Source organism: Delphinapterus leucas, chromosome 1 (assembly GCF_059928025.1).
Source record: "Delphinapterus leucas isolate spDelLeu-1000000601 "Yukka" chromosome 1, BTC_Dleu_Yukka2, whole genome shotgun sequence".
Classification (NCBI taxonomy): domain Eukaryota; kingdom Metazoa; phylum Chordata; class Mammalia; order Artiodactyla; family Monodontidae; genus Delphinapterus; species Delphinapterus leucas.
This window is the reverse complement of record NC_143129.1, coordinates 55,788,228-55,814,668: the sequence shown is the minus strand read 5'-3', so window position 1 is coordinate 55,814,668 and position 26,441 is coordinate 55,788,228. Positions and strand designations below refer to the sequence as shown.

The following is a 26,441-nucleotide window of genomic DNA, read 5'->3' as shown; positions in this document are numbered from 1 at the left end:
ACATGCTTATGTATCATATATATCTTATGTGTGTACTAATATACAAACATGCATATATAGTATGCATATATACATGCTTATGTATGCTTTTATGTAAGTGAAATGAGTGACAGCAATGATACAAGGGACAGGAGGGAGGAATTAGGAATATTTTGTTTTTATAAGGCACTCATGCTACCCATGATAGTATCATGTTATTTGAAAATGGACTTAGATTAGTTATAAATGTATATTGCAAACTCTAGGACAACCACTATAAAAGGTCAAAAAAAGCATAACTGATATGCTAAGAAAGGAAAGAAAATGGAATATTAAATGCTCAATTAAAACCACAAAAGGCAGGAAAAGAGTGGAAGACAAAAACAGGAACAAAGAATAAGGGCAACATATAGAAAACAGTAACAAATATGGTAAATATTAATCCAACTATATCAGTAATCACTTTGAATGTCAATGGCCTAACTGTACCAATTAAAAGACAGATTGTCAGAGTGGATCAAAAACACAACCCAACAATATGCTGTCTCTAAGAAACCTACTTGAAATATATAGGCACATATAGATTAAAAGTAAATGGACAGACAAAAAAATACCATGCTAACACACAACAGAAAAACAGGATTAGCTATATTAATTTCAGTCAGAGCAAACTTCAAAGTAAGTAAAGTTATGAGGGATAAAGAAGGGTATTACATAATGATAAAGAGGTCAATTCTCCAAGAAGATGTAACTATTCTTAACGTGTATGTACCTAACAAAAGAGCATCATTCATGGATGGGAGGAATACAAGATGGCACAGCCATTTTGGAAGACAATTTGGTGGTTTCTTAATAAACTAAACATACTCTTACCATATCATCTACAAATTGTACTCTTTGTTATTTATTTACCCAAAGGAACTGAAAACTTACATCTACACAAAACGTGCCCATGGATGTTTATAGCAGCTTTATTCATAATTGCCAAAACTCAGAGGCAACCAAGAAAAGTCCTCAGGAGGTGAATGGATAAATAAACTGTGGTACGTCTAGACAATGGAATATTATTCGGTGCTGAAAGGAAACGAGCTCTCAAGCCATCAGATATGGAGGAAACTCAAATGCATATTACTAAGTGAAAGAAGCCAATCTGAAAAGACTACATACTATGCAATTCCAACTATATGGCCCTATATGGCCTTCTGGAAAAGGCAAAACTATGGAGACAGCCAAAAGATCAGTGGTTGCCAGGGGGGTGGGGGATATTAATATTCAGAGCACATAGGATTTTTAGGGCAGTGAAGAGTCTGTATGATACTGTAATGATGAATATTTCATTATACATTTGTCCAAATACATAGAATATACAACACCAAGAGGAACCCTAAAGTAAATTATGGACTTTGGATGATAATGATATATCAATGTAGGTTCATCCTTGGTTTTAAAAAAAAAAAGTACCATGTTAATAATGTTGGGTCATATGGGAAATCTCTGTACCTTCCTCTTCATTATATCATCATCCTTCATTCATATTATTCACTAAGGATAATCAAGACAGCTAACATTTGAGTGCTTGGCATGTGTGTTTCAGGTACTGCTTGAGTGCCTTATATATAATACTCAAAACAATTCTGACACAGGTACTATTATTATTCCCATTGTACACATTAGGAAACTGAGACAGAACAAACTTGACAAAGGTCATATAGCTAGGAAGTGACAGTGCTAGCACTCAGACCCAGGTAGTCCAGCTCATCACCATTATACTATGCTGCTTCTGCTTATTCATTCACTCATAATTCATCAAATCTTTATTGAGCATATGGAATACACCAAGAGCTCTGATAGAAACATTTTCAACAAGGAATATCTCAAAACATTTACCCAGGAAGCTACTAAAGGAAATGCTCCTTCAAAACCAGGAAATAAATAAAAGAGGACGCTAGTGGAGGAGACACTCCATCAAAACACAGAAGTAAACGATAAAAGATGAAGACCTGGGATCCACAAAATAGAAAAATCCAGGAAAAAGGGGAAGAGAATTCCAAAGACAGTGGTAAAGCATAATCCCAGAATGACATCTATGCGAGAGGCCTAGAGAACAACCAGTCCAGTTTAGAGATGAAGAAGGAAGGAGGGTTCCAGAGGAATATTGCTAAAAAAAAAACCATGGGATTGATTACCTGATGCGCTTGACTGTACAGAGAAGACCTCTACTGGGCAATTTGAGGAAAGAATTGCAATAGGAACACAGAAGAACAAGAAAAAAAAAAAAGGCCATTATTAACCTTAAGAAAAACAAAATGTTGTACCATGCTATGTAGATTGCATTATTCATAATTATATAATTTATTCATTCCCTTTCCACCCTTGCCTTGCTTCCCTGCAATCAAAGCAGACTTCCTACTATAGTGACCTGGGGCTTGGCCTTGTGACTTGTTTTAGACAAAGGAATGTGAGTAGATGTGACACATGCTACATCCAAGGAAAGCTTTAAATGTATTTGTGGGGTCTGGTTCTGTCTGCCTTTACGTCTGCCCCATATAGGGTCTATCTATCCATTGGGATTAGATCTCAGAATGAGAAGACATATGAAATCAAGATGAACTGAGCACAAACAAGGCTAGTAGAAGCCAGCAGAGTCTCACCTGGTTCCAAGGCTTTTGAAATATGAGCAAGAAATAAATGTTGTTAGCCACTGAAATTTGGGGTTTTGTTTGTTTTGTTTTTACTACAGCAAAAGCTGACTAATACACATAGTACAGTCCATAGCTCAGCAACAAACAATATTTACATAGTCATAATAATATAGTTACATTATAATCATAATTGACTATATTACATTAATTATAGTATAATTTGTAATAATAATAAAAACACGGATATAATAGAGATGCAATCAGAAAACTGACACTAAAAATTGTGATATAACTATGTTAAGAGGGTGGGGAGAGAGAGGGGGAAGATGAGTAAAAGAGCTAAATCCTAATATAACATAGAAGAAAATCAATAATGTTTAGACTTGCAAAATCAAGAGATACAAGTATATTATTTAGAATTATGTAGGTAAATTGCAAAAGAAACAACTAAAAGCACTGAAAGTTTTTGCCTCAAGGGAGCTAAAATCAAATGAGAAGGATGCAGATAAGGGAGTACATTTTTTGTTTTAAGACTTATAGTACTATTTGATTTCCTTTGAACTATCTACATGTATTAACTTCATAAAAATCTTAACTCATGAGCACAAACATTAAAAACGACAATAAAATCAAGAGAAGCAATCGTGCCTGACTGACTAAAATAAAATGTATTCTGATCCTGAAAGGCAAAAAAAAACCTAAGTGGGAATCAGAAGAGCCGGTGTTACTGTTTCACAATCTGGCTTCCACTTTTCTCTAGCGACATCTTTCTTGACTCCTTTCATTATTTATAGGAGAACAAACTTTACTGTAGAATTACAGTCTTACATTTTCAGTTCCAGATGTCACTGAAAATATACTATAGGAAAGATGCTGCCTAAAAGTGAGATAATATTAAGGGCTAACCTGTACAGAGAGCCCTCAATTAATACAGAAGTTGATCATCTACTCTACGCATCATCTACGATCACTGCATGTCCTCTTCCTAACAATTGCCACCTTCTGGTCATTTTGATCACCTTCACTGCATTATCAAAGAATGAGAAAAATGATTAAAAGTGATTAGTAAATTTTGCTCCTTTTTAAACAACTATAATTCAGGGACAGTTTAAGCTCAATATGTGAACAGTTTTATTCACAAAATAAATAAATTAATAAGTAATATATTTTACAAAATAATTTAGTATAGGATCCCTTTAAATAGCGGGCCTGCATTTAAATGATTGGATTTACCAAAATTTTGACAGTTTTCTAGAAATACAGTTACTGGGCAAAGGACAATATACTTGTTTCAGGTGTAATGACCGAAGATACTAAAGCTATTTATAAATATTTTAATATTACCTATAGATTTCACATAAATATGTTAATAGCCTCTCCCTTTAACATGAACAAATATAAGTTATTTTCCTGCTGCAAGTTGCAGCTAGTAACTTCTATAATGGACAGAAATATGATGGATACAGATACAGAAAGTATCTTAACTGGGTGACACCATCTCATTTAGATATTCTGATATACTCTTAACCATAATGTGGTTTGAGTTGTAGTTCAGAGGCCTGCTGTGTAGAAAAAAAGCACTGGGGCAGAACAACAAAGCATAAGAAAATAATTAACAGGACATGTTTTTCATACCTCTTCATCTTTCATATTCACATCCACGTTTTTTGATTTGAAGACTTTGGTTATATGGTCAACGTTGTTTTCTCTGCAGTAATCAAATATGTTTTTGTCTTCTTCCCTAATTAGAGTAAAAAAAAAATAGTGTTTGTCTTACTAGGTAATACATAAAAGTTACATATTTTTAATACAACCTATTTGCTGCAAACATTAATGGAATCTGTTTTTATAAAGAATTTTACATGAACAATACTGGATTTTCAGTAAGACGTAATACATCCAATCTCTGAAAAGACTAAAGTTCCTAGCAACTATAATTATACAGAAGAGCTTCATCTGCTTTAACAAGTTACACTAGTACACTAATATAACATCTTGAGTAGATTTTCTCAGTGCTCTTTTTCTCCCCAGTTACTTTTACACACTGACAGGCACATATATCCTCTGACTCAGAATTTTCAATTGTAGCACTGCAGTGAGAAGGTCATTTACTGTTGCCTGTATAGAGGTAGCAAAAGATCAGGACATAGCTTACTACTTCTCTTACAGAGTAACAGAATGATAAGTTGGTTGCTATCCAAGTTTTTAAGAAATTACACACACAACACGAACATATATACACACACACCAAAGTAATTTTCTTAAGGGAAAGATAATTAGAGCATCACAAAATTCAGAAGTCCTTCATGAGATAATAAAGACTGGGAAGCACAGTATGTACTCAGCACTATTCTAAGCATATCAATGTACTAATTCACTTAATCTTATCCAACAGCTGCTTCACTTCACAGATAAAGAAATAGGTAAGGAGAGGTTATATGACCTGTCAAATGGCATCACATTTATCAAGGGTAGAATAAGAGCTAGAACTTACTCAGATCAACTGATTTTGCATATAGTCCATTTTTCTATTATATCAAGCTACATCTCAATTAGTAAGCTGTAGTCTCTTCCAGAATCTAAAGCAGAAGTTCTTAACATGAGGTCTATGAGTTCTCTAAAATAGTATACAGAATTATCTGTGCAGATGCATAACGCATTTTTCTGACTGTGTTGGCAGTGGGTAGGTGGGGAAGGGGGAGGTAGCTTCAGTGAGGTTCTCAAAAGGATCTATGATTCCCAAAAGATCAGTAATTTGGAATATTAATAATGAAACTATTCTACATTTTCTAAACAATACAATTTGAGTTTCAAACATTATAACTAGTATGTTCTACAACCTGTAAGGCCACAGCTTCCATTCATCAGAAAAAAAGCATCTGACCATAGGAGTCCTTCTATCTTAAAAGCCAATACCTTATACCCTATAAAAAGTTATTTCTAGGGGGCTTCTCTGGTGGCACAGTGGTTGAGAGTCCGCCTGCCGATGCAGGGGACACGAGTTCGTGCCCCGGTCCGGGAAGATCCCACATGCCGTGGAGCGGCTGGGCCGGTGAGCCATGGCCGCTGACCCTGCACGTCCGGAGCCTGTGCTCCTCAATGGGAGAGGCCACAATAGTGAGAGGCCCGCGTACCACAAAAAAAAAAAAAGTTATTTCTAGTCAGAGGTAATTAACTTAAAACACACTACTTTGGCATTAACAGTCTAAGCCTTCCTTACACATGTCATGTATTTAATTGAGCACCTACTACATGCAAGGCACTGGACAAGATTCTGGTGATAAGAGATGATAAGGATAAGCAAGAAACTTTGCATTCAATACATGTACAGTATGGTTGAGATGATAAAAATCTATATACCATTAACATAAGGTAAAATTGGATCTTTAAAAAGGCCTATCAGAAAACAGAGGAGAAACAGCCTGCTTCAAGCTGGAGAAAATGAGCTACGTTTCCAGGAAAAAAATCATGTTTTAAAAAAAAAATAGGGTCTCTTGAAAATGTTCATTTGCAAAAGAGAAAATGCTTTTCCAGATCACTTATTGTGGAAGAAAATAGTGACGTCTGAGGCCAAAACCCCTGAAAGGAGAAGTCTCATTTTTTAAATTAAGGCTGCATATAATAGTATTTTAGCTATTATTTAACTATCACAAAAAATACTTTCTATGAAAAAGTGCATTCAGCATTCTGACTTGGGAAAGAGAGGGACCTATTTTCCTTCAATACAATAACAGAGACCCCTCTAATTCAAGAGGCAGAAACTTCAACTGTGAGAGAAAGTATTGCATCATTTTAAGTCATAATAAAAAATACACTACTCACCAATTGTTCTGGATTTGAAAATAATGGGGAGTTGGTGGTGGGACACAGAAAGGAAAGTATGGAGGATCCTTGGGATGTAGGTTACCCACACCCAGTAAAATGCAAGAATAATTCAGAGATGGGAGGACCTTCTGTGTGGTCCTTTTTCCTTAATTCCAAATGTGCATGTACACTTATGCCATAAGCAATATTATTTAAAATGTTTATACTGCTTAATATATTCTCAATGTTTCTTATATGTATCATTTATATCAATTATTTTGTTTTGGTATGTGAATTTTTTTGAAGTAGGGGCACTTCTTCATCTGTATACCTGCTTATCAAATGCAGTTTATCATTGCTAAGTATGTTAGGCACACAGAGGTATTTATAAAATACTTCAGGGTAGAGTACACAATGTAAATTAAATATAAAATGGGAAAGTCAATAAAAGTCACCACACCTGGAGGGGTGAGACAGGGAGGGTGGGAGGGAGGGAGACACAAGCGGGAAGAGATATGGGAACATATGTATAACTGATTCACTTTGTTATAATGCAGAAACTAACACACCATTGTAAAGCAATTATACTCCAATAAAGATGTTAAAAAAAAAAGTCACCACAAATGTGCTACAAAGCTGTGTGACTAATATTAAAAAATATTAAGTGATACTCTTGGGCTTAGTTTTTAAATATAGTTATCTATCCCCACTTCAAGTTTTGACTATCTTACTTGCCAGCAACCAAGCTGTCTTTATACAATATCACCACCTAGTGGCCAAAATGGAGAAACATCTGGAGTAACGTCTTTCTCTTATCTCCTTTCTTGCCCCCAACAAGATTATGTACAATATACAAATCAAATTCTGTCTTTTTCCCTCTGTATTTTCCAGTTAATACAGTCTTCCACAGGCAATTTTTCTCTGTATATCTATACTTAAACGAAACAACAGGTGCAAACAAATTCAACCATTACCAAATACAGTAGAGACTTAATAAATGTTAGTGCCCTTCTACATCTTCTCACTTTATCTTCCCTTCTCTTTTGATTCTTAGCCGGTTATCTTTTTCCTTCTCTCTGATAAATGTAAGTGACAAAATTATCATATCCACTCTCTACAGATGAGTATGAATTATTTTCATGATGCTACCTATCCTCAAGAATGTCCCATATTATCACAGCACAGGACTCTCTTTAGATTACTCCAAATTTCCTAAAATTGACAGAAAATACATTTATCTGAATGAAAAAAACCACTGCCTTTCTTTGAAATTCTTTTGAAATATAAGGGCACACACTTGTGGAAGAGAGGGATGGTGTTTAAGTATAGCTGTCTTTCATCAGAATCACGGGAAGAAGAGATTCTTGCCCACTCCTAAAAATGCTATCTGCATCACTTTCTACAAAGACTGCATTTTCCTGTCAAAAGACTATTTCAGAGAGTTAGCCCTCTAAAGATGGCAAGCCATCTAAAGTCCATTTAACTACTTTTCATCTACCTCACAGAATTAAAAAACACATTTATGGGGCTAGCTCAGAAATCTAACTATTTAATAGACACATTCAGTAAATACTTCAATTCAATTCATGTATTTATCAAGCAACTGGCAATCAGATATAAAAACAGTATTCCAGTAAATAGACAAAGAAAAAGTATTTATTGAATGAATGAAAACACAAAGAAGGGTAAGCCAATACTTATACAAATATAAACAACTGCCACAAATTCCTCAAATCAAGGAATGTACACCTGTGGGCTCCTGGGGTACAGAAAGACCCAAAAGAATATGCAGGAAAGGAAAATTTTAAGAGAATCAATTTCAGCTAAACTTCTAAATAAACACATTCTTTCCTAAATTGATCTACTTGAAAGCGTTCCTGTGGTAAATATTTCATCACCATTCCCCTTTTCAACATTCCCCCTGCTCAACCATTCTCCTAGTTCATAAAATAAAGGCACACACCTCTCTCCATACTATGGTATACTTCTAGGAAACATAACCAAAAGACTTTACTAAGATTTAGCAAATGACTATTAATTAAATCTGTTACTCTTTTGCTTAAAAGTACTCTGTTTAATATACAGACCAGCCCCCCACAGTCAAAAATAACTGTTAATAGTTAATCCACCAATTAACTTTACAGTCAGCCCACGGTATCTGGGGGTTCTCCATCTGAGGATTCAATCAGCCATGGATTGTGTAGTACTGTAGCACATATTTCGTGAAAAAATGTAAGTGAACATGCGCAGGTCAAACTCATGTCATACAAGAGTCCACCGTGCTAGGAAAGGTTTGGGGAAAAAAAATTAATCCCAGGTTGTACTTCCCCAAGATATAAATTGTCCATGGTACCAAATAAAGGGACAATTTCCGTGAAAAACTGGTTTTGGGAAGCCCTCCTATAACTAAGGTTAGAGGATGGAAGAGGTGAAATAAAACAAAAAAGACTTGATGCTAGGACTTCCCTGGTGGCGCAGTGGTTAAGAACCCACCTGCCAATGCAGGGGACATGGGTTCAATCCCTGGTCCAGGAAGGTCCCACATGCCATGGAGCAACTAAGCCTGTTCGCCACAAATACTGAGCCTGCACTATAGAGCCCATGAGCCACAACTACTGAAGCCCACGTGCCTAGAGCCCGTGTGCCACAACAAGAGAAGCCACTGCAATGAGAAGCCCGTGCACCACAATGAAGAGTAGCCCCCGCTCACCACAACTAGAGAAAGCACTGTGCAGCAATGAAGACCCAACGCAGCCAAAAATAAATTAAAAAAAAAAGACGATGCTGAACTCTGTCTCATTCTAATAAAATAATATTCATCTGTTAAATAAACTATTTTTAACATTAAGCCACATTTCCAATAAAATTTTAAGACACGTTTCCAATAAAATTCTACTTATGCTTAATAATTATTTAACAAAATGTATAATGAATGTTGATCAGCTGTATAGAAATAATAGTTATAATTCAAATGAGAAAAATTTAATGCTTGAAGCCTCTGCATCACAGAAAATTAAAATTTTAACAATTCCCACTTAATACATATTTCTGTTGCAAAGAATTGATAGTGTACTAAGACTACACAAAAATATATTGCTTTAAAATAAAAAAAATATATTGCTTTAAAATAAAATGGTGTGGGAGAAGTGCAATTAAAGGAGAAAAAGGAGTGATGTAAAATTTCTAACTATTAAAGACCTTATTCTATATTTTAAAATCAAGATCAGAATTTTATTTATTTTAATTAAACTTTCTATTTCAAGACAATTGAAGCTTCATGTGCAGTTGTAAGAAATAATACAGAGAGCTGGTAGTATTTTCCCAGGTTCCCTCAATGGTAACATGTTGATGTATTTTTAAAAACGGATTTCATTATAGTATTTAGATTCTATTGGATACATCTAAATCAGTAATCTGTTTATTTTAAAATTCCATTATTTACAAAATGCCAGAAATTATGCCCTTTGCAATTATTTAAATTTTTAAATAAAAATTTTAGATGCTATCATAAAAATATAAGAGGGAATAAATAGTCTTCCAAAATTTTCTTAGGAACTACATCAGCAAAGGTTTTTTAAATATCACTGCTTTAACCCAATATTCTATAAAGTAGAGGCCCAAACCAAGGAGTGGGCCATTCAACCAAGGATGATCAAAGAAGGTGTTACAGAAGAGCTGACATTACAACCTAGCCTTGAAGGATAAACTGACAACCCAGCTAAGTTACTGAAGGATCCAGAAGAACAGAAGAAAAGGAAAAGCACAACAAAATGAGGTGTTCAGGGGAACTGCAAGCAACTGGTTACGGCAGGGTGTTGGGAGATAAAGTTAAAGGGATAAGGTGGACAACAGATCACAAAGAACCTTCTTGGTATACTGCATATAACGTAAGTAACAAATGTTAGTAACAAATTATTTGGGGAACAGAATATTTATCCACCTTCCAAAACTTGGAGTAAAGGGTAGTAGAATTGTCCTCTTATTTAGCTAAACAAACTAAATAAAAGCTACTAATGAGAGGAGAAAAGAATGTCTCCTAGATAACTTGAACAGCTACTTGATTCAGACACTAACCTTAACACATCTAAAAAAGCAAAACAGTGAGACAACTACCATGAGTAGGAGGTAGCAATGGTTAGCAATGAACCATAGGAGGAAGCAAAAATCTGTGAAGCCAATTTTGAACACTGCCCAAAAGAAACAATTAATCGAAGGCAAAAAGGCATTCTGAGGTATTTCTCTGCTGGGAGACAGTCTGTTCTAGAGGCATCATTAGGACTTTGGCTAAAGCAAATCTAAAAATAATTCCCCCGGGCTTCCCTGGTGGCACAGTGGTTGAGAGTCCGCCTGCCGATGCAGGGGACACGGGTTTGTGCCCTGGTCCGGGAAGATCCCACATGCCGCGGAGCGGCTGGGCCTGTGAGCCATGGCCGCTGAGCCTGCGCGTCCAGAGCCTGTGCTCTGCAACGGGAGGGGCCACAGCAGTGAGAGGCCCACGTACTGCAAAAATAAAAAAAATAAAAATAATTCCCCTTCTCTCACTCTATTTAACATTCACAAATGGTCACCTGTCTTTTTGGGTTCCTCAATACTCAGACTGAGGGTACACAGGGTATCAAAGCATTTGGATCGCTATAAAGATATATATTGGTAAATAAATAAGCCATTTAGTTTACACATCAGTTTCAGATAAATTTTATTACTGCTACATTGTTTCTGAGGGTCTGGTCATCTATGTGCCTTTTATTTAGATCTTTGAGATTGAAGAATGGACCCTGACCTATGGTAAATTCACCAAAAAGCCACTCTGTGAAGCTCCTTAGGAGCCAATCTTTCAAGGATGAAAGCCTGCACATGTCTTACAAAATTCAGCAGTACTGCTGGTGAATACTACTTCTTTGTAGGAATTTAAGTTCCTAATTTATTTGTTGGATGTGGGACCAGAAGTTGTCAATCAGAAAGGTAAAGGGTTATTACTCTTCTGTTCAAATACAATGTTAGGAAACAATGATATCATCTCACTGATCTCATTTGACTATGATTTCCAACATCCTACTATGTACGCCAGATACAAAGCACAAAGCCTATTGTTGATTCTTTTTTATACAACCCTGATATACAGTTGGCCTTTGAACAATGTAGGTTTGAACTGTGCAGGTCCACTTATATGTGGATATTTTTCAATAGTAAATACTATAGTCCTACACATTCTATGGTTGGTTGAATCCACGGATGCAGAGGAACTGTGGATATGGAGGGTCAACTATAAGTTATACTTGGATTAACCCGCACCTTGTTCAAGGATCAACTGTATAGATATATATAAAATCTTTATTTTATATATACACATATAAAATCTTTATATAATTTTTGATATGACTATAAACCATTAATATTCTAGAAGTTGAGATAAAATGTCTACAAAAAAATTAAGCTACCCTCTGTATTTTTTAAAAAAGCATGTTTTAATTTACAAATATAAAAAAATACAGGCATATTTTAATTTTACTTACAGCTGTTTCTCTCCCTGAAAGAATCTATTCTTACTCAAAGGTTTTTTACGGAAGCTGGTGTAAGGAGCAAAACAGGTAAAGTCAACTCCTAACTTAAGGATTTAATAGTAGTCATAGTTTTCATACTTAGCATATTAAAAAATCTCCACTTTTAATTAATATCTAATTAAAATTTTAGATGTTAATATCACCTTGTAAAACACTGTTTTTGAGTCTCAATCTTATCAAAGACCATAAATGAGAGTCTATACTATGATCCTCAGGTAAAATTTTACAAATAGCATCTCCTTTCTGAAACACTTTGGTCCTAAGTCCTGGAAGAGACAAAACACTGCTTCAGCAGTAACAATGCTCGAGAAGCCTAGCAATGAGATCAAAGCACTAAGAAAGTGCTTTATGTTGTTTGTTAAGTTGTTCTTAAAATAATTCTTGAAATCCTAGGTACCAAATAAACACCTAGAAATTGTTTACTAAGTTGGCATATTTCACTGCCAACTTGGTAAACACATATTTTTTTCATATTTTAACATCTCTGATGGATCTTATAACCTTCAGCATCTTACAATTAATTAGTGACTTTTTTTTTCTTAATGGTATTTAAATAATGGTGTTCTAAAACCAATGGTGTTTTAATCAGTAAAGTAATAAGGTAGGTTCCAAATACACAGTGACAAATGGACAAGTGAATGAGAGAATTCATATATATTGAATCACAATCCTCCCACTCAGAGTGTTACTATAGCCACACTTGGTTTCAGACAATTATAGGAAATAACCAGTTGGTTTTCCCACTTCCTATTATGTGGTAATGGCAACATCTTTCACCAAGTAATAACTATTTTCAGACTGGGTTGTATATGTAGTGTATTTAGTTCTAGGACCATAGAATTCTTAAAAGCCTCAAATAAAAAGTTCCATTTACTATCTTACTTATGTTGATAAGGGTCCCTTCAAATGAAACCACTTACATTTTAAAATATTTTTCTCATATTTTTTCAAACGAGCAATGACAAAGGAAAGATCAATGCCCCAGGTACTTCTTGTAGATAACTTGTTATACTGGAAAAGTTATTTAGCCATAATTTATAAAAACACTAGTTACTAAAAATGCATTTTCACCTGTTAAAAAACCTGGTTAACTCTAAAAAAGTCGACTGAAAATTTCTGATACTCTAAATGTCCATGAGAAAAAACATAGTTCAGTTCTGATCAATCCCTCTAAAACCAGTGCCCACATCAGAAAAATCTATAGAATCCCTTGGCTACAGAGATGAGTTACATTCTCAACCATTAAGGTAAGTCTAAAATCAATAAAAACAATTAATCTAAGGGAAACATCATCATCAGTATATTGATAAATGAAAGACTACAGTCTCTAATTTTACCAGTGAAGCACATTTTTAAAAACACTAAATGGAAAAGAAATTTAATTAAAAATGTAAACTGAAGATACTCACTATATTAATATAATAACAACTATCAAATTCAATTTCAATAACTGGAGATGACAATGATTCCTCAAGTATCTCAGAAGCAGTACAGTGTAGCAGTTAAGAGCAGAGTTACTAACCATGTAACCTTGGACAAGTAACCTAATTTGAGTCTCAGTTTCCTCATCTGTAAAACAGGGATATTAATAATACCTACATCTCACAGGATCATTCTGAAGGTTAAGTGGAATAATATATATAACACATGTGGTATAGTTACTAGCATACAATAAGTGGTCAATATATATTAGCTGACAGTTCTATTACCTTAAGATTTTAGCATATATTTTAAGCTGGAGTCATTTTTCATATTCATATAACACTCTCCATCAATTTACCTAACAAATATTAATTGGACCTTCAAGGAAATAAAAATAGGCCAATTGGTTGGAGCAGAGTGAACAAGTTGGGGGGGGGGAAATTGGCATTAGATGAGACAATGAGGGGCCCTGCAAGACATGTTAAGGATTTTAAAATTCTATCCTAAGTGCTATGGGAAATCATTACAGGATTTTATGCAGGAAAGTGCTATGAGGTTTGAGTTATACATCTGGGGAGGAGACAGAAAAGGAAGTGAGGAACCCAGTTTGCAAATCGTTCTGTAGTGTCCTGGCCAAGAGAAGATGGCTGTTTAGAGTACTGATGGTAATGCAAAAGGCATGATAGCAGTGATAATGAGAAGCAGATGAATTTGGATTATTTTGAACATGAAGGAAACAGAATTTCTGATGTGTTAGGAGATGTGAGAGACAGAGAAGACCAATACGACATATAGACCTAGGAATGACGTACTTTACATGAAATACTGTTAAAAATACTTACCTAATGAATATATAAAATTTTATAGTAGATAAAAATTTTTAAATAAAAAACCATGTAATTAATGTAATAATGCCTTTCTCACACAGAACTCAAACTTCAATAAACACCAGCATTTATTAATATATACAATGCAATCAGCAAAGACCTCATAAATTGAAAAGCAATGAAATGAACCAAAATTGCTTGCTTTCAGCATTGAGAGAATAGCTGGTAACAATTCAATGGGAATTAAGACGATGACTTTGTCTATCACACAAAACTTACATCTTTGCTAACACTTTTAAAATACCTTTCTTTAAATATATCTGTAAAGCATTTTAATAGGAGAAAACATTTGTTTATATTATCTGTAACACATATAACCACCTTTTATTATAACATAGTATATCCATAACCATATGTCTTTATAATTGCACGTGCACGCATGCACGCACAGACACACGCTTAAACAAGACTAAGTGCCTAGCATTTCATAGGTACCATATACGGATAAGGATATAAGAAAGAGAGAAGGAAAAGATTAGAAAGGGTAGAGTGAGGAAAAGGATGATGCAAAAGGAAAAGAAAGAAGAGAAGCAGAGAGGAAGAGAAGATGATGGTTTTAGTTGATGAATGACCTCTTGTTCAGAAAGGGCTGTTGATCTGCAAACAGGTAGATTTGCCTATATGCTTGGTTGGCATCATGACGCTGAGCACACAGGAGCTAAATAAAGCACGCAAGAAAAGGGTGAATATGAGAGCCAGGAGACTCTTACAACAGTTATTGTTTATGTCAAGACCTGCTCATCCCAAGGGACCCATTTTCACATAATCTATAATTATCTCTTCGCTTTAATCGGCTTGTCATTCCTGAGGCTCTCATGGGCACTGGAAGAGGAAAAGCTCATTAACTAAACCTTTTCTCCTCTCTCCAGCCACCCATGGCTTTTAATTGCTTGGTGTGTTATTATCTAGGGGTGCAACTGGGATCATTTTCATAAGAAAGGGAGTAGAGAGAAGGAAGGGAGCCATGAGTCCCTGAGGTATGCACCACAGACAAACCTTTGCTTTCTCAATTATTTATGCCAGCTGAGGTTTTACAGGCTGAATAAATCCATAACTCAAGTTCATTCTGAGCAGTCACATTCTCAAGGGCGAGTTGCCCACTTGCCTATACACACTTGTGCAGACCTCAAAGAATAACCAGAATGTAACAAGACATATGTCATCCATTTTATCACCTATCACCAAAGTGTTAACACAATGTTGATCACAGGCAACACGGTGAAACAGGGAAGGATTTCACTACTACCAGCCAAACAGATGGAGGGAAGCAGGATAATCTTTTTGGTGCTAAGGGCAGTGGTATCAATGGGACAGTAGTATCCCAGAGTGACCCAGCCTACTAAAAGCATAAAAATCCAAATACTCAACTTTTTAAATACAAAGTATGTGTAATACATACTCTTGGTGTTTCAGAGTCTTAAATAGATTTGTTAAAAACAGGTTGTTAACAATGTGAAGCTTTGAATAAATAACTAAATGGAATTTTATACTATTTGATTCTATTAGTCACATTAAACCATGTAAACCAAAGCTATGTTGTAGCTTTTTTTCCAATCACATCTCTTTCAGGAAGATTTTAGAGTACAATTTATGTGTAAGTGACTGGCTTTTATGCTACTTTTATTTCAGTTCATATTTTCACCAAAAATACAAAATTAAAGCATCAAATTATCACTTTCATTCTAGTTTATTATACTTACAGTTTACCATTTTATAATCAGGACTAGAGAGCAACCAGTGAAAAAATATTTCTAAAATATTTTCAAAATCTATTATGGTTTAAAAATTTTAACTTTGTAAGTCAATGATGAAAGCATCTCTTTAAAATTCTACAGGCTCTTGTGTCTGACCACAGCAGTGACCTCTGGTATTTTCTGCCAAAAGAGTTCATTTGTCTCACAGAACAACTAATCAATTCCAGAGTCCATCAATCACTTTAGTTGTATACTGGTCTGGTCTTGCTTAAAGAAGGTCCAGATGGCTGCCTGTGTAAGTGGGATTAATAAGATTCTGATAGATTACATAGCATCAAACTACAAAATATAACAGGGAAGATCAAATGTTATTGCAGGGTGGGTTGGATACTGTACACGTTTCATTTGTTGTATTTTTAAATCATGTCCTAATTTCTCAATTTATGTGCCAACGTCGAGGTGAAACCTTCTCAGTTATACAAGTCACTGAAAGTGATTCCCTGTTAAGTGAGTCAGTATATGTAGTACAGAAGCATTTGACTCTTTGCAAAGCCCTATACTTATTAACCAGACCTTTTTCTGCCAGTCTGCAGTTTAAATGAAACACAACTGATCTCAAGACTAGAGTCACAACATCTGTTACTCTCTTGTTTCTACAGTTCCAAACTCAGATCTAGTAGCATTGGTCTCCCTTCCCGGTTTGCCATTTTCTTCTGCAAAAGCAAACAACCTGTACCTAATTCCATAGTTAGGTGATTTTAGCTCCCACCATCAGCCCTGTGCCCTGAGTATCCACTGTGGGGACTCTATGCTTAGTAACAATACTAATAAAATTAATAGTTACAAAGTAACTTATTTTGTGCCACATACTATTCTAGGATGCCTGTGTATAAGTATTCATATAATCCACAAAAATGCTATATGAGAAAGCATAATATACTATAATCATCCCCATTTTATAGATAAGTAACTTGTCCAAGGTCACAGAGCTAATAAGAGATGGAACCACCATTTGAATTCCAGCAGGCTCCATAATTTTTTGTACTTAATTAGCCTCACCTTATATCTCCTCCATTATACTACAGAACAATTAACTAGCTTCAGAATGAGAAATTGGTGTCAGGGCTCTGGAATATTAACAAAGAGATCTGTACCTATGACATTATATTGTCACTTTCTGTGAAAGAGTGGAAATAAAGGTCAGAACCAAAACAGTCAGGGAGCAAGCTCAGAATTGGCCCCAGTGGCCCTTGGCCCAGGAACATTTACAATAAAAATAAAATGGGCCCTTAATTTGTCACCTACAATGCATATTAGTCAGGAAACTGCCACAACAATGGAGCCCAAGCCCTAGTAAAGGGGTTCATTAGATACTGATTTTCCTAACCTTCAGAGATGTGGAGGGCTTCCCTGGTGGCGCAGTGGTTAAGAATCCACCTGCCAATGCAGGGGACACGCTCGCACGCCACAACTACCGAAGTCCGTGCGTCTAGAGCCTGTGCTCCACAACAAGAGAAGCCAAAGCAATGAGAAGCCCGTGCACTGCAACGAAGAGTAGCCCCTGCTCGCCCCAACTAGAAAAAGCCCGCGCGCAGCAATGAAGACCCAACGCAGCCAAAAATAAGTAAATAAATAAATTTTTTTAAATGTGGAAAAAATTATAAGTTTATATATTAAAGTATCCAAAACAGACCTTCAAAATACATTTTTATGTTCTTTTTAATGGTTCTATACAAGAAAGCTTTTCCTTTCATCCAAGTTTACCATTTGATGTTTCTAAAATTATAAAACCTACTGTCACTTTCACCTCAGCTGAACATTAATTCTGCCAAGAAACTGCAATTAACCTCAATTAAAGCACAATTTTCTCTTCGAAAAATAAGACACCAGATATTAAATTAAATCTGAGTCACTTCTTTAGGAATTGGGTAGAGGATAAGCAGGTAGGTTAACTTTTCCAGTTTAGTTTAACTCTTAGAAATACTCCAATTACCCAGATATCTACTATCACATCAATAGGAGTACATTTGATTTGCTTTCTGTTCTGCAGAGCTACTGTGATCAGTCATGTCACTGGATATTACAAAAGAAACTGTATTCAACGTGTCATTTTGAAAAATACTAGAGTCTGGGAGCCCTTAAGGAAATCAGTACACAAAATAAAGATCACTATTTATAGATAAGTGATTGATATTATTAGAAAGTTAAGTATAGTGATTTTAAAAAAGCAAAGTTAAGAAACTATCTCCATTTAATTATCTAACTAGGAAAGTGGCCTATACATTTCTTTAGGAAAAGAGGTGAGGATGGGCATGTCTGATTTATGATAGGGCCACTAGGCTAAATGTGTGAGCCAGTCACTAAACTTTCAGCCCCTTGGGAGAAGCAGCTGTGGATACCTCCCAAGCTCTGGGCATTTTTACTAGGTACCTACTAAGTTCTGGGAACTTCCCCAGATACTGAGAATACACAGATGGATAAAATACTACCCTTGCTCTCCAAAAACTAACAGTTTAGCAGAAAGGACAAATTTTTAAAAATTATAATCCAATGTAGCGTAACGTCACAGAAGCTATAACAAAAGTGTGAATGAAAGACTATGGGGGGCTTCCCTGGTGGCACAGTGGTTGAGAGTCCGCCTGCCAATGCAGGGGACACGGGTTCGTGCCCCGGTCCAGGAAGAACCCACATGCTGCGGAGCGGCTGGTTCTGTGAGCCATGGCCACTGAGCCTGCGCGTCCGGAGCCTGTGCTCCGCAACGGGAGAGGCCACAACAGTGAGAGGCCCACGTACCGCAAAAAAAAAAAAAAAGACTATGGGAACACAGAGAAGGAATGACTAACCTCCCCTCCTAGAAAAACGACTCTAAGGGTTTACTGACTTGATTTGAACATTTAATAAACTTTGATTAATATGGTTACGGGGCTTCGCTGGTGGCGCAGTGGTTGAGAGTCCACCTGCCATGCAGGGGACACGGGTTCGTGCCCCGGTCCAGGAAGATCCCACATGCCGCGGAGCGGCTGGGCCCGTGAGCGATGGCCGTTGAACCTGCGCGTCCAGAGCCTGTGCCCTGCGATGGGAGAGGCCGCAACAGTGAGAGGCCCACGTACCACAAAATAAATAAATAAAAATAAAAAATCTTTTTAAAAAAAAAAAATATATGGTTACGGTTCTAATACACCATTTTTTAGAAGCTCTAAGTAGAGAATATACAAATTAAGAACCCCCCAAACATGTTCTGATTCTATAAGGGTTAAGGGGAAGGGGGAGTTAAACTCTGAAAATGTTTTTTAAACTGTGCTTCCTCAAAACTACATGGGCTTCTCAGAGCTTTCAGGGTACCTCAAGGGATCAGGGTGGCAAATGTACTCCAGGCCAGCAGCATTCTTAAACGGTATCTTTATTTCCCTCAAATCTCCATCAGTCTTCCACTATATCACCCCAAGTAGACATTTAATCTTAGTAAAAAATGATGTGCTTGCTATGCAAATAGATTCAAGACAGGGCCCTTAGTATTAGCTGGTCATTAAGTAGAAACTATGAGCATTTGAAGTTTTTGATTCATAGGGGTATCAATAGCTTTCCTTCTAGAATGCTACCTGGGAGTTCTTATCACTAATTATGTGGTGAATAATGTCAGCGACTCTTTTGCAAGAGTGAAGCATAAAATTCTGGTACAATTTCCTCTTCATTCTATGAAGATAGATATTTCCCTTCAATTTAGGTGAACTCAATTTTCCACTTGAAAATTAGGGCTCATTTATTTCATGTTAATAATAAGTGAGAAAAGTAAAGCTCAGATGACGCAGAAGGGGAAGAGCATCAGAAGTTCCTATTTCTTGTTTTTGCTTGTAAAGTAACAATCTTAGAAGAATGTGTCACGTGGCTTTAAAGCAGGATAGAATCCTTTTTCTGATTTACACAGTGTGTAAAGAAAACAATAATCCAAGAAATTTCATACATAACATACAAAATTTAAGGACCTTTGTTAAATAATGCAAAATGACCTTTAAAAATTTTTTAATTTTGTTAAAAATACATAAAATCTGTCATCTTAACCATCTCTAAGTGTCCGGTTTGGTAGCATTAAGTATATTCACATTGTTGTGCAACCAGTCTCCAGCACTTTTTCATCTTGTAAAGCTGAAATGAATTTTAACTTGTAGCTAGAATAAACTACAGAAATTAAAATATTTAAAAGAAATAATGATATTTTGAGGAAAACTAATGAGAACAACAACAAAAATCCATAGCTTTAGATTGAGACACAAAACCTTGACCTACCAACTACTTATGCGGGAGAAAGGTTATTACCTGGCACTGATTCAGATACTTACAGATTTTAAAGATTATACACATAAAAATTTATTTCCTGCCATTTATTATCCTCCTAGAGATACCACCAAATCGGTTTCATGTTAAGAAAAAGTTCTTCAAATGAAAGTTTTGGGTATTAAATAAATAAATTTATAAACACACACACAATGTATACATACACACACATACTATACATATATGTATATACCCCTATTGTTGAAGACCAGAAAAGAATTTACCTGATGATTTCTTCGTGATACAGAGAACTAACAACTGGCCCACCAAAACCAGTATTTGCTTCTTTTCCTTTCTTCTCTGGTGACTGTGGTTGGGGGGGGGGGGGATTGGTGGGAAAAAAGACACATGGATTAAAGCAGTGTGCATTTAAACCGGTTACAAAATACTACTCTGTTAAGGAACACTAATATTTGATGATCCACCATTTCTCTAAGGCCCTAGTGACAATTTTAGGATGGCACCAGAAAGGCAAGAGGACTCTCAGGTCATCACAGCAGCAGAATGAATACCCTCTATCAAGCTAAGGTTATTCCACTACTGTCTTCTGGAGCCACCTAAGAGCCATTCCCCTAGCTGATTATGTTAGCTATGTTCACTGTGGAAAACAGAGACATTCAGTGTGGAAAAATGAAAACAAAATATGAAATATAAATACCAGACCTGAGTGTGATCAGGAAAATCATATCTAGGTTAACAAAATTAAAGTTCCCAAATAAGCAACTAAATTGTAATAAAACTTAAAATTTAACCATAAAAAAATAAAGAAAATATTTTTAGGTGGCAAGAAGGAAGGATGAGAAGGTAGAAGGGAGACAGGAAAGAGGTTGAGATCTAAAATAAAAGAAAAAAAGCAAACTTATGGAAACGCTTTCCAAAATCAAGTATTCAGTAGGCTCTGTCCCTCTATGTTCTCAAAAAGCACAAGGTTAAGATTAAATTTAAAAATAAGATTCTTCCAAAACATGTATGTAGAAGCAGTGAACCTGGATATTACTGTTGTCTGAAAGATCAAATTGCAACCTGTGCAAAAGCCCACATCTCTTGCAATATTGACAGTTTTTAGGCCAGGATACCCTACAAAAATAAAAACTCTGATTCTGAACATAAGTATTATCTTAGAGTCAAAATTACTTTTATTATTTAATTTGACTGCAAAAATAATTAGTTTCACTTCAGAAAAATATAGACAGTTCCCCTATACGTGTTTTTTTTTTCTTACTTTAAAGAAGGGGTTTTGCTTTATTGTTGTTACTTTTTTTGTTTGTTTCTTTTGGTCTGTGAACCACTGGGCTGAGGAAAAGATCCTTTAGGCAACATATTCTGTCAGTTCGTAACACCATTACGAGGAACTAAAGTTTCAAGAAATGGTGCAGATTTTTGAGGCGAAGTCGGTTATCAATTTATGACAGAAACAAAGGTATAATGTCATAAACAACAACTACCATCATGATTAAATAATAAAGTATATAAAGTACAATAGCCTGATGTTGGCAAAAAAGAAGCACAAAGTAAATGCAAGTTCCCTCTCTCCTCTGAGGACCAAGTCTTCGAGCATAAATGCTGCAAAGAATTTTCAGGATAGAGAATGTTTTCCCTTATACTAAAAAAGCACAATCCAAAGGGAGAACTTACTTTATTTAATTCAATTACATTCTGAATACATACTCCATTAGTAGGATAAAGTTGAAACATACTTGCTGCCCAAGAGATGCTTGCTAAATGAATAACAAAATTGGAAGTGAAAAAACTGGATACCAAAGGAAAAAAAGAGGGAGAGAGAATCAAGTATAGAGTGTCAAGCACAGTTTCCTGAAAAGGAACTGACTCCAAGAAGATAACATAGCAGAAAATCTAGGTGACCTTAGGTTTGCAATTACTTTTTAGAAACAACACCAAAACCATGATCCATGAAAGAAAAAAACTGATGTTAGTGTTTATTAAAATTAAAAATGTCTGCTCTGTGAAAGACACCATTAAGAGAATGAAATCACAAACTGGGAAAAAAACCTTTGCAAACACAAATCTATTAAATGACTAGTATTCAAAATATATCTCAAAAGACTCTTAAAACTCAACAATAAGAAAACAAATAGAAAATTACAGGCCAATATTGATGGTGAACATAGATGTAAAACTCCTCAAGAAAATATCAGCAAACCAAATTCAACAAAACATTAAAAGGATTAAACACCATGATCAAGTAGGATTTATCCTAGGAATGCAAAGATGGCTCAACACCCACAAATCAATCAATGTGATATATCAGATTAACAAAATTAAGGATAAGATCATATGATCATCTCAACAGATGCAGAAAAAGCATTTGATAAAATTCAATATCTGTTCATGATAAAAACTCTGAACAGAGCGGGTACACAGGGAATGTACCTCAACATAATAAAGGCCATATATGACAAGCCCACAACTAACATCATACTCAACAGTAAAAAGCTGAAAGCTTTACCTCCAAGATCAGGAACAAGACAAGGATGCCCATTCTTACCACTTTTATTCAACAATGTATTCGAAGTCCTAGCCACAGCAATTAAGCAAGAAAAAGAAATAAAGGCACCCAAATTAGAAAGGAAGAAGTAAAATTATCTCCTTTCATAGACAACATGATCGTATACACAGACAACCCTAAAGACATACTCCCCCCCAACCAATCAATCTGTTAGAGGTAACAAATGATTCCAGAAAAGTTACAGGATACAAAATTAACATACAAAAATCATGTCATGTCTGAGGGAGACAGAAGATAAAAAGGTTTTCTAATATTAAAAAGTGATGAGTGCTATAGAAAAAAAATTAGTGTAGGGAAGAGGGTTGGAATTTTAAATAAGATGGTCTGGGAGGGCCTCACTGAGAAGGTCATTTGAATAAAGACATAAAGGAAGTAAACAAGTGAGTCCTGCACATATCTGGGGGAAATTGTCCCATGAATAGGAAACAGCCATTGCAAAGGCCCTGTGGTGAGGGTATACTTAGAATGTTAGAGAACTGAGGTGTTCATGTCTTTTGCCAGAAAGCAATTAATGTATTTTAGGGGGCAAGACTAGAAGCAAAAACACATGGTTGTTCACAAGAGAATCATAGTTTCTATCAGTGTCATTCACTGAAACCCTTAACATGAAGTAGGCAATTCAGAATAGATACCTGTAGTTTGCTTGGTAATTATTTGCTGTGAAAATACATACTACTAATTAGGAGTTATATGGTATTGGAAAGGGATGAGTATATTTCTTTCACTTAGTTAACAGCCTTTATTTTTTAGAGTAGTTTTAAGTTTAAAGAAAAATAAGCAGAAGGTACAGAGTGTTCCCATATACCCCTCTCCTCAATTTTCCCCTATTATTAACATCTTGCGTTAGTGTGGTACATTTGTTACAATAGATGGGCCAATATTAACACATTGTTATTAGTTAAAATCCACAGTTTACATTACGGTTCATCTTTTGTGTTGCATATGGGTTTTGACAAGTGTATAATAACATGTGTCCACATTACAGTATCATTCAGAATAGTTTCACTGCCCTAAAATTCCTACGCTCCAGTTATTCATCCCTCTCTCCCTCTGAAGCCCTGGCAACTACTGATCTTTTTACTGTCCTCATAGTTTTACCTTTTCCAGAACATCACACAGTTGGAATCATACAGTATGTAATCTTTCTTTCACTTAGCAATATGCATTTTAAGTTCCTTCATGTCTTTTCATGGTTTGATAGCCCATTTCTTTAAAAAAAAAAAACACAAAACTCTTATTAGTTTTTGGGAAAAAAACCCATAAAACTTACCATCTTAACCATTTTTATGTGTAAAGTTCAGTAGTGTTAACTATATTCTACTTCCCCTGTATCAAAACAAAAAATTTTTCTCCAATCTTCACCATAAGAATGTGGTGGGCCCTGGGGGTCAAAACCCATGAAAGCAGGGGGCCTTCCTAAGGCTGAGCCCCTGGAAAGCTTTTAGCTCTTCAGCTAGTCCACACTCACCCTGCAGCAATTCATCAATTACCATTTAAGTGTTCCTACCAGTTCACGGTTCAAACAGCTTTTGTTCCCAATAAGCAGATCTCGAGTGTGATTCTATGTATTCACCTGTCACCATTTGGGGAGTGGCAGTTTGCCCTGTGAACTCAAATCTCAGATTAATCTAAGAATAGTCCATGATTTTCAGTTTGGTCAGATTTTTGCTGTTGTTGAAGACAGGAGAGATGATTTCCAAGTTCTTTACATGTCAGAGCTGAAACTGGAAGTTCAATTGTCTTTTGAAGACATTTTAAAATAAAAAAAAAAAAGGCTTATATTTACCCACATATTTGTCACTTCCAGTTGTCTTCATTCCTTTAAGCAGGTCTAAATTTCCATCTTATACACTTTTCCTTTTGCCTGAAGAAGTTCCTTTAACATTTATTGTAGTGCATGTCAGTCAGCAACGAATTATCTCTGCTTTTGTCTGAAAAATCTTTCTTTTTCCCTTACTTTTTTTTTTGTATTGACATGAGATTCACATAATATAAAATAAGCCATCTAAAAATATACAATTAGCACAGGGAACTCTACTCTGTGCTCTTTGGTGACCTAAATGGGAAGGAAATGCAAAAAAGAGGAGATAAATGTATACATATGGCTGATTCACTTTGCTGTACAGCAGAAACTGACACAGCAGTGTAAATCAACTCTACTCCAATAAAAAAAATTTTTTTTAAAAAGACAAAATAAACAGTTTCCCCCTTTTAAAAAACAAAAAATATATATACAATTGAGTGGCACTGACAATGCACAACTGACAATGTTGTACAACCACCAGCTCTATTTAGTTTCAAAACATTTCCATCATCCCAAAACAAATCCTTGAGCCCATTAAGCAATCACTCTCATTCCGCTTCCTCTTAACCCTAGCAACCATCAATCAGCTTTCTGTCTCTATGGATTCACCCATTCTGGATACTTCATATAAATGGAATCACACAATATGTGATCATACGTGAGCAAGTATCAGTACTTCATTCCTTCCTATGATTAATACTCTAAACGTATATATATATATATACATACTCTATATTATATATCCATTTATCAGTTGATGGACATTTGGATTGTTTGTACCTTTTGACTATTATTGTGCTATGAACATTTGTGTACAGCTATTTGAGTACCTGTTTTTAATTCTTTTGGGTATATATACCTAGGAGAAGAATTGCAGGGTCATATGGTAATTCTATGTGTAACTTTTGGAAGAACCACCAAACTATTTTCCACAGCACCTGCACCATTTTACATTCCCACCAACAATGTAAGATGGTTCCCATTTCTCCACATCCTTGCCAACGCTTGTTATTATCTGTCTTTTTTATTATAGTCATCTTAGTGTGTGTGAAGTAATACCTCCCTGTGGTTTTGATTTGCATTTCCCTAATAACTAATACTTCATGTGATTGTGGGTCATTCTCTTTGGAGGAATGTCTATATTCAACCCATTTATTAGTTATCTTTTATGAGTTATTCGTATATTCTGGATACTAGATCTTTATCAGATATGATTTGCAAATATTTCCTCCCTTTCTGTAGAATGTCTTTTTACTTTTTTGGATAGCAGAAAAGTTTTAATATTGATGCAGTCCTGTTTACCATCTTTTCTTTGGTTGCCTGTGTTTTTGCTGTCATATCTAAGAATCCATGGCCAAATCAAAAATCACTGAGATAAGTACATATTTACTTCAGTCAATATAGTTCTCATTCATATTTTTTTAGGTCGTTGATCCCTTTTGAGTGAATTTTTGTATATAGTGTGATATAAGAATGCACCTTCATTCTTTTGTATGTGGATATCCAGTTGTCCCAGCATCATTTAAGAGATTCTTCTTCTCCACTGAATGGTCTTGGCATCTTCATCAAAAATCAACTGACCATAAATGTGAGGGTTTATTTCTGGACTCAGTTCTATTCCACTGGTCCATGTGCCTATCTTTGTGCCAGTACAACACTGTTCTAATTACTGTTATTTTGTAGTAAGTTTTGAAATGGCAGGTGTGAATTTTCCAATTTTGTTCTTTTTCAATATTGTTTTGATTATTTGGATCCCTTTATAATTCCATATATATCTGAGGATCAGCTT

At 35.4% G+C, this 26,441-nt stretch overlaps 1 protein-coding gene across 9 annotated transcripts in view; it reads right to left on the bottom strand.

Moving 5' to 3' along the window:
* The window catches only part of ACBD6 (acyl-CoA binding domain containing 6), a 224,013-nt gene that overhangs the window by 136,961 nt on the left and 60,611 nt on the right, over positions 1-26,441 (bottom strand). For 8 of the 9 annotated variants that reach the window (XR_002642447.3, XR_016392980.1, XR_016392982.1 and 5 more), the window contains 3 exons: positions 20,546-20,628; positions 4,257-4,362; positions 2,166-2,195 (listed from right to left, as the gene is read on the bottom strand). Coding sequence is in view for 6 of the 9 variants with exons in the window: in XM_089910461.1 (XP_089766587.1) it covers positions 2,166-2,195; positions 4,257-4,362; positions 20,546-20,628 (219 nt within the window). In the remaining 3 variants the exon portion in view is untranslated. The remainder of the gene's footprint in view (positions 1-2,165; positions 2,196-4,256; positions 4,363-20,545; positions 20,629-26,441) is intronic. The other variant, XM_022556602.3, reaches the window with a different exon arrangement.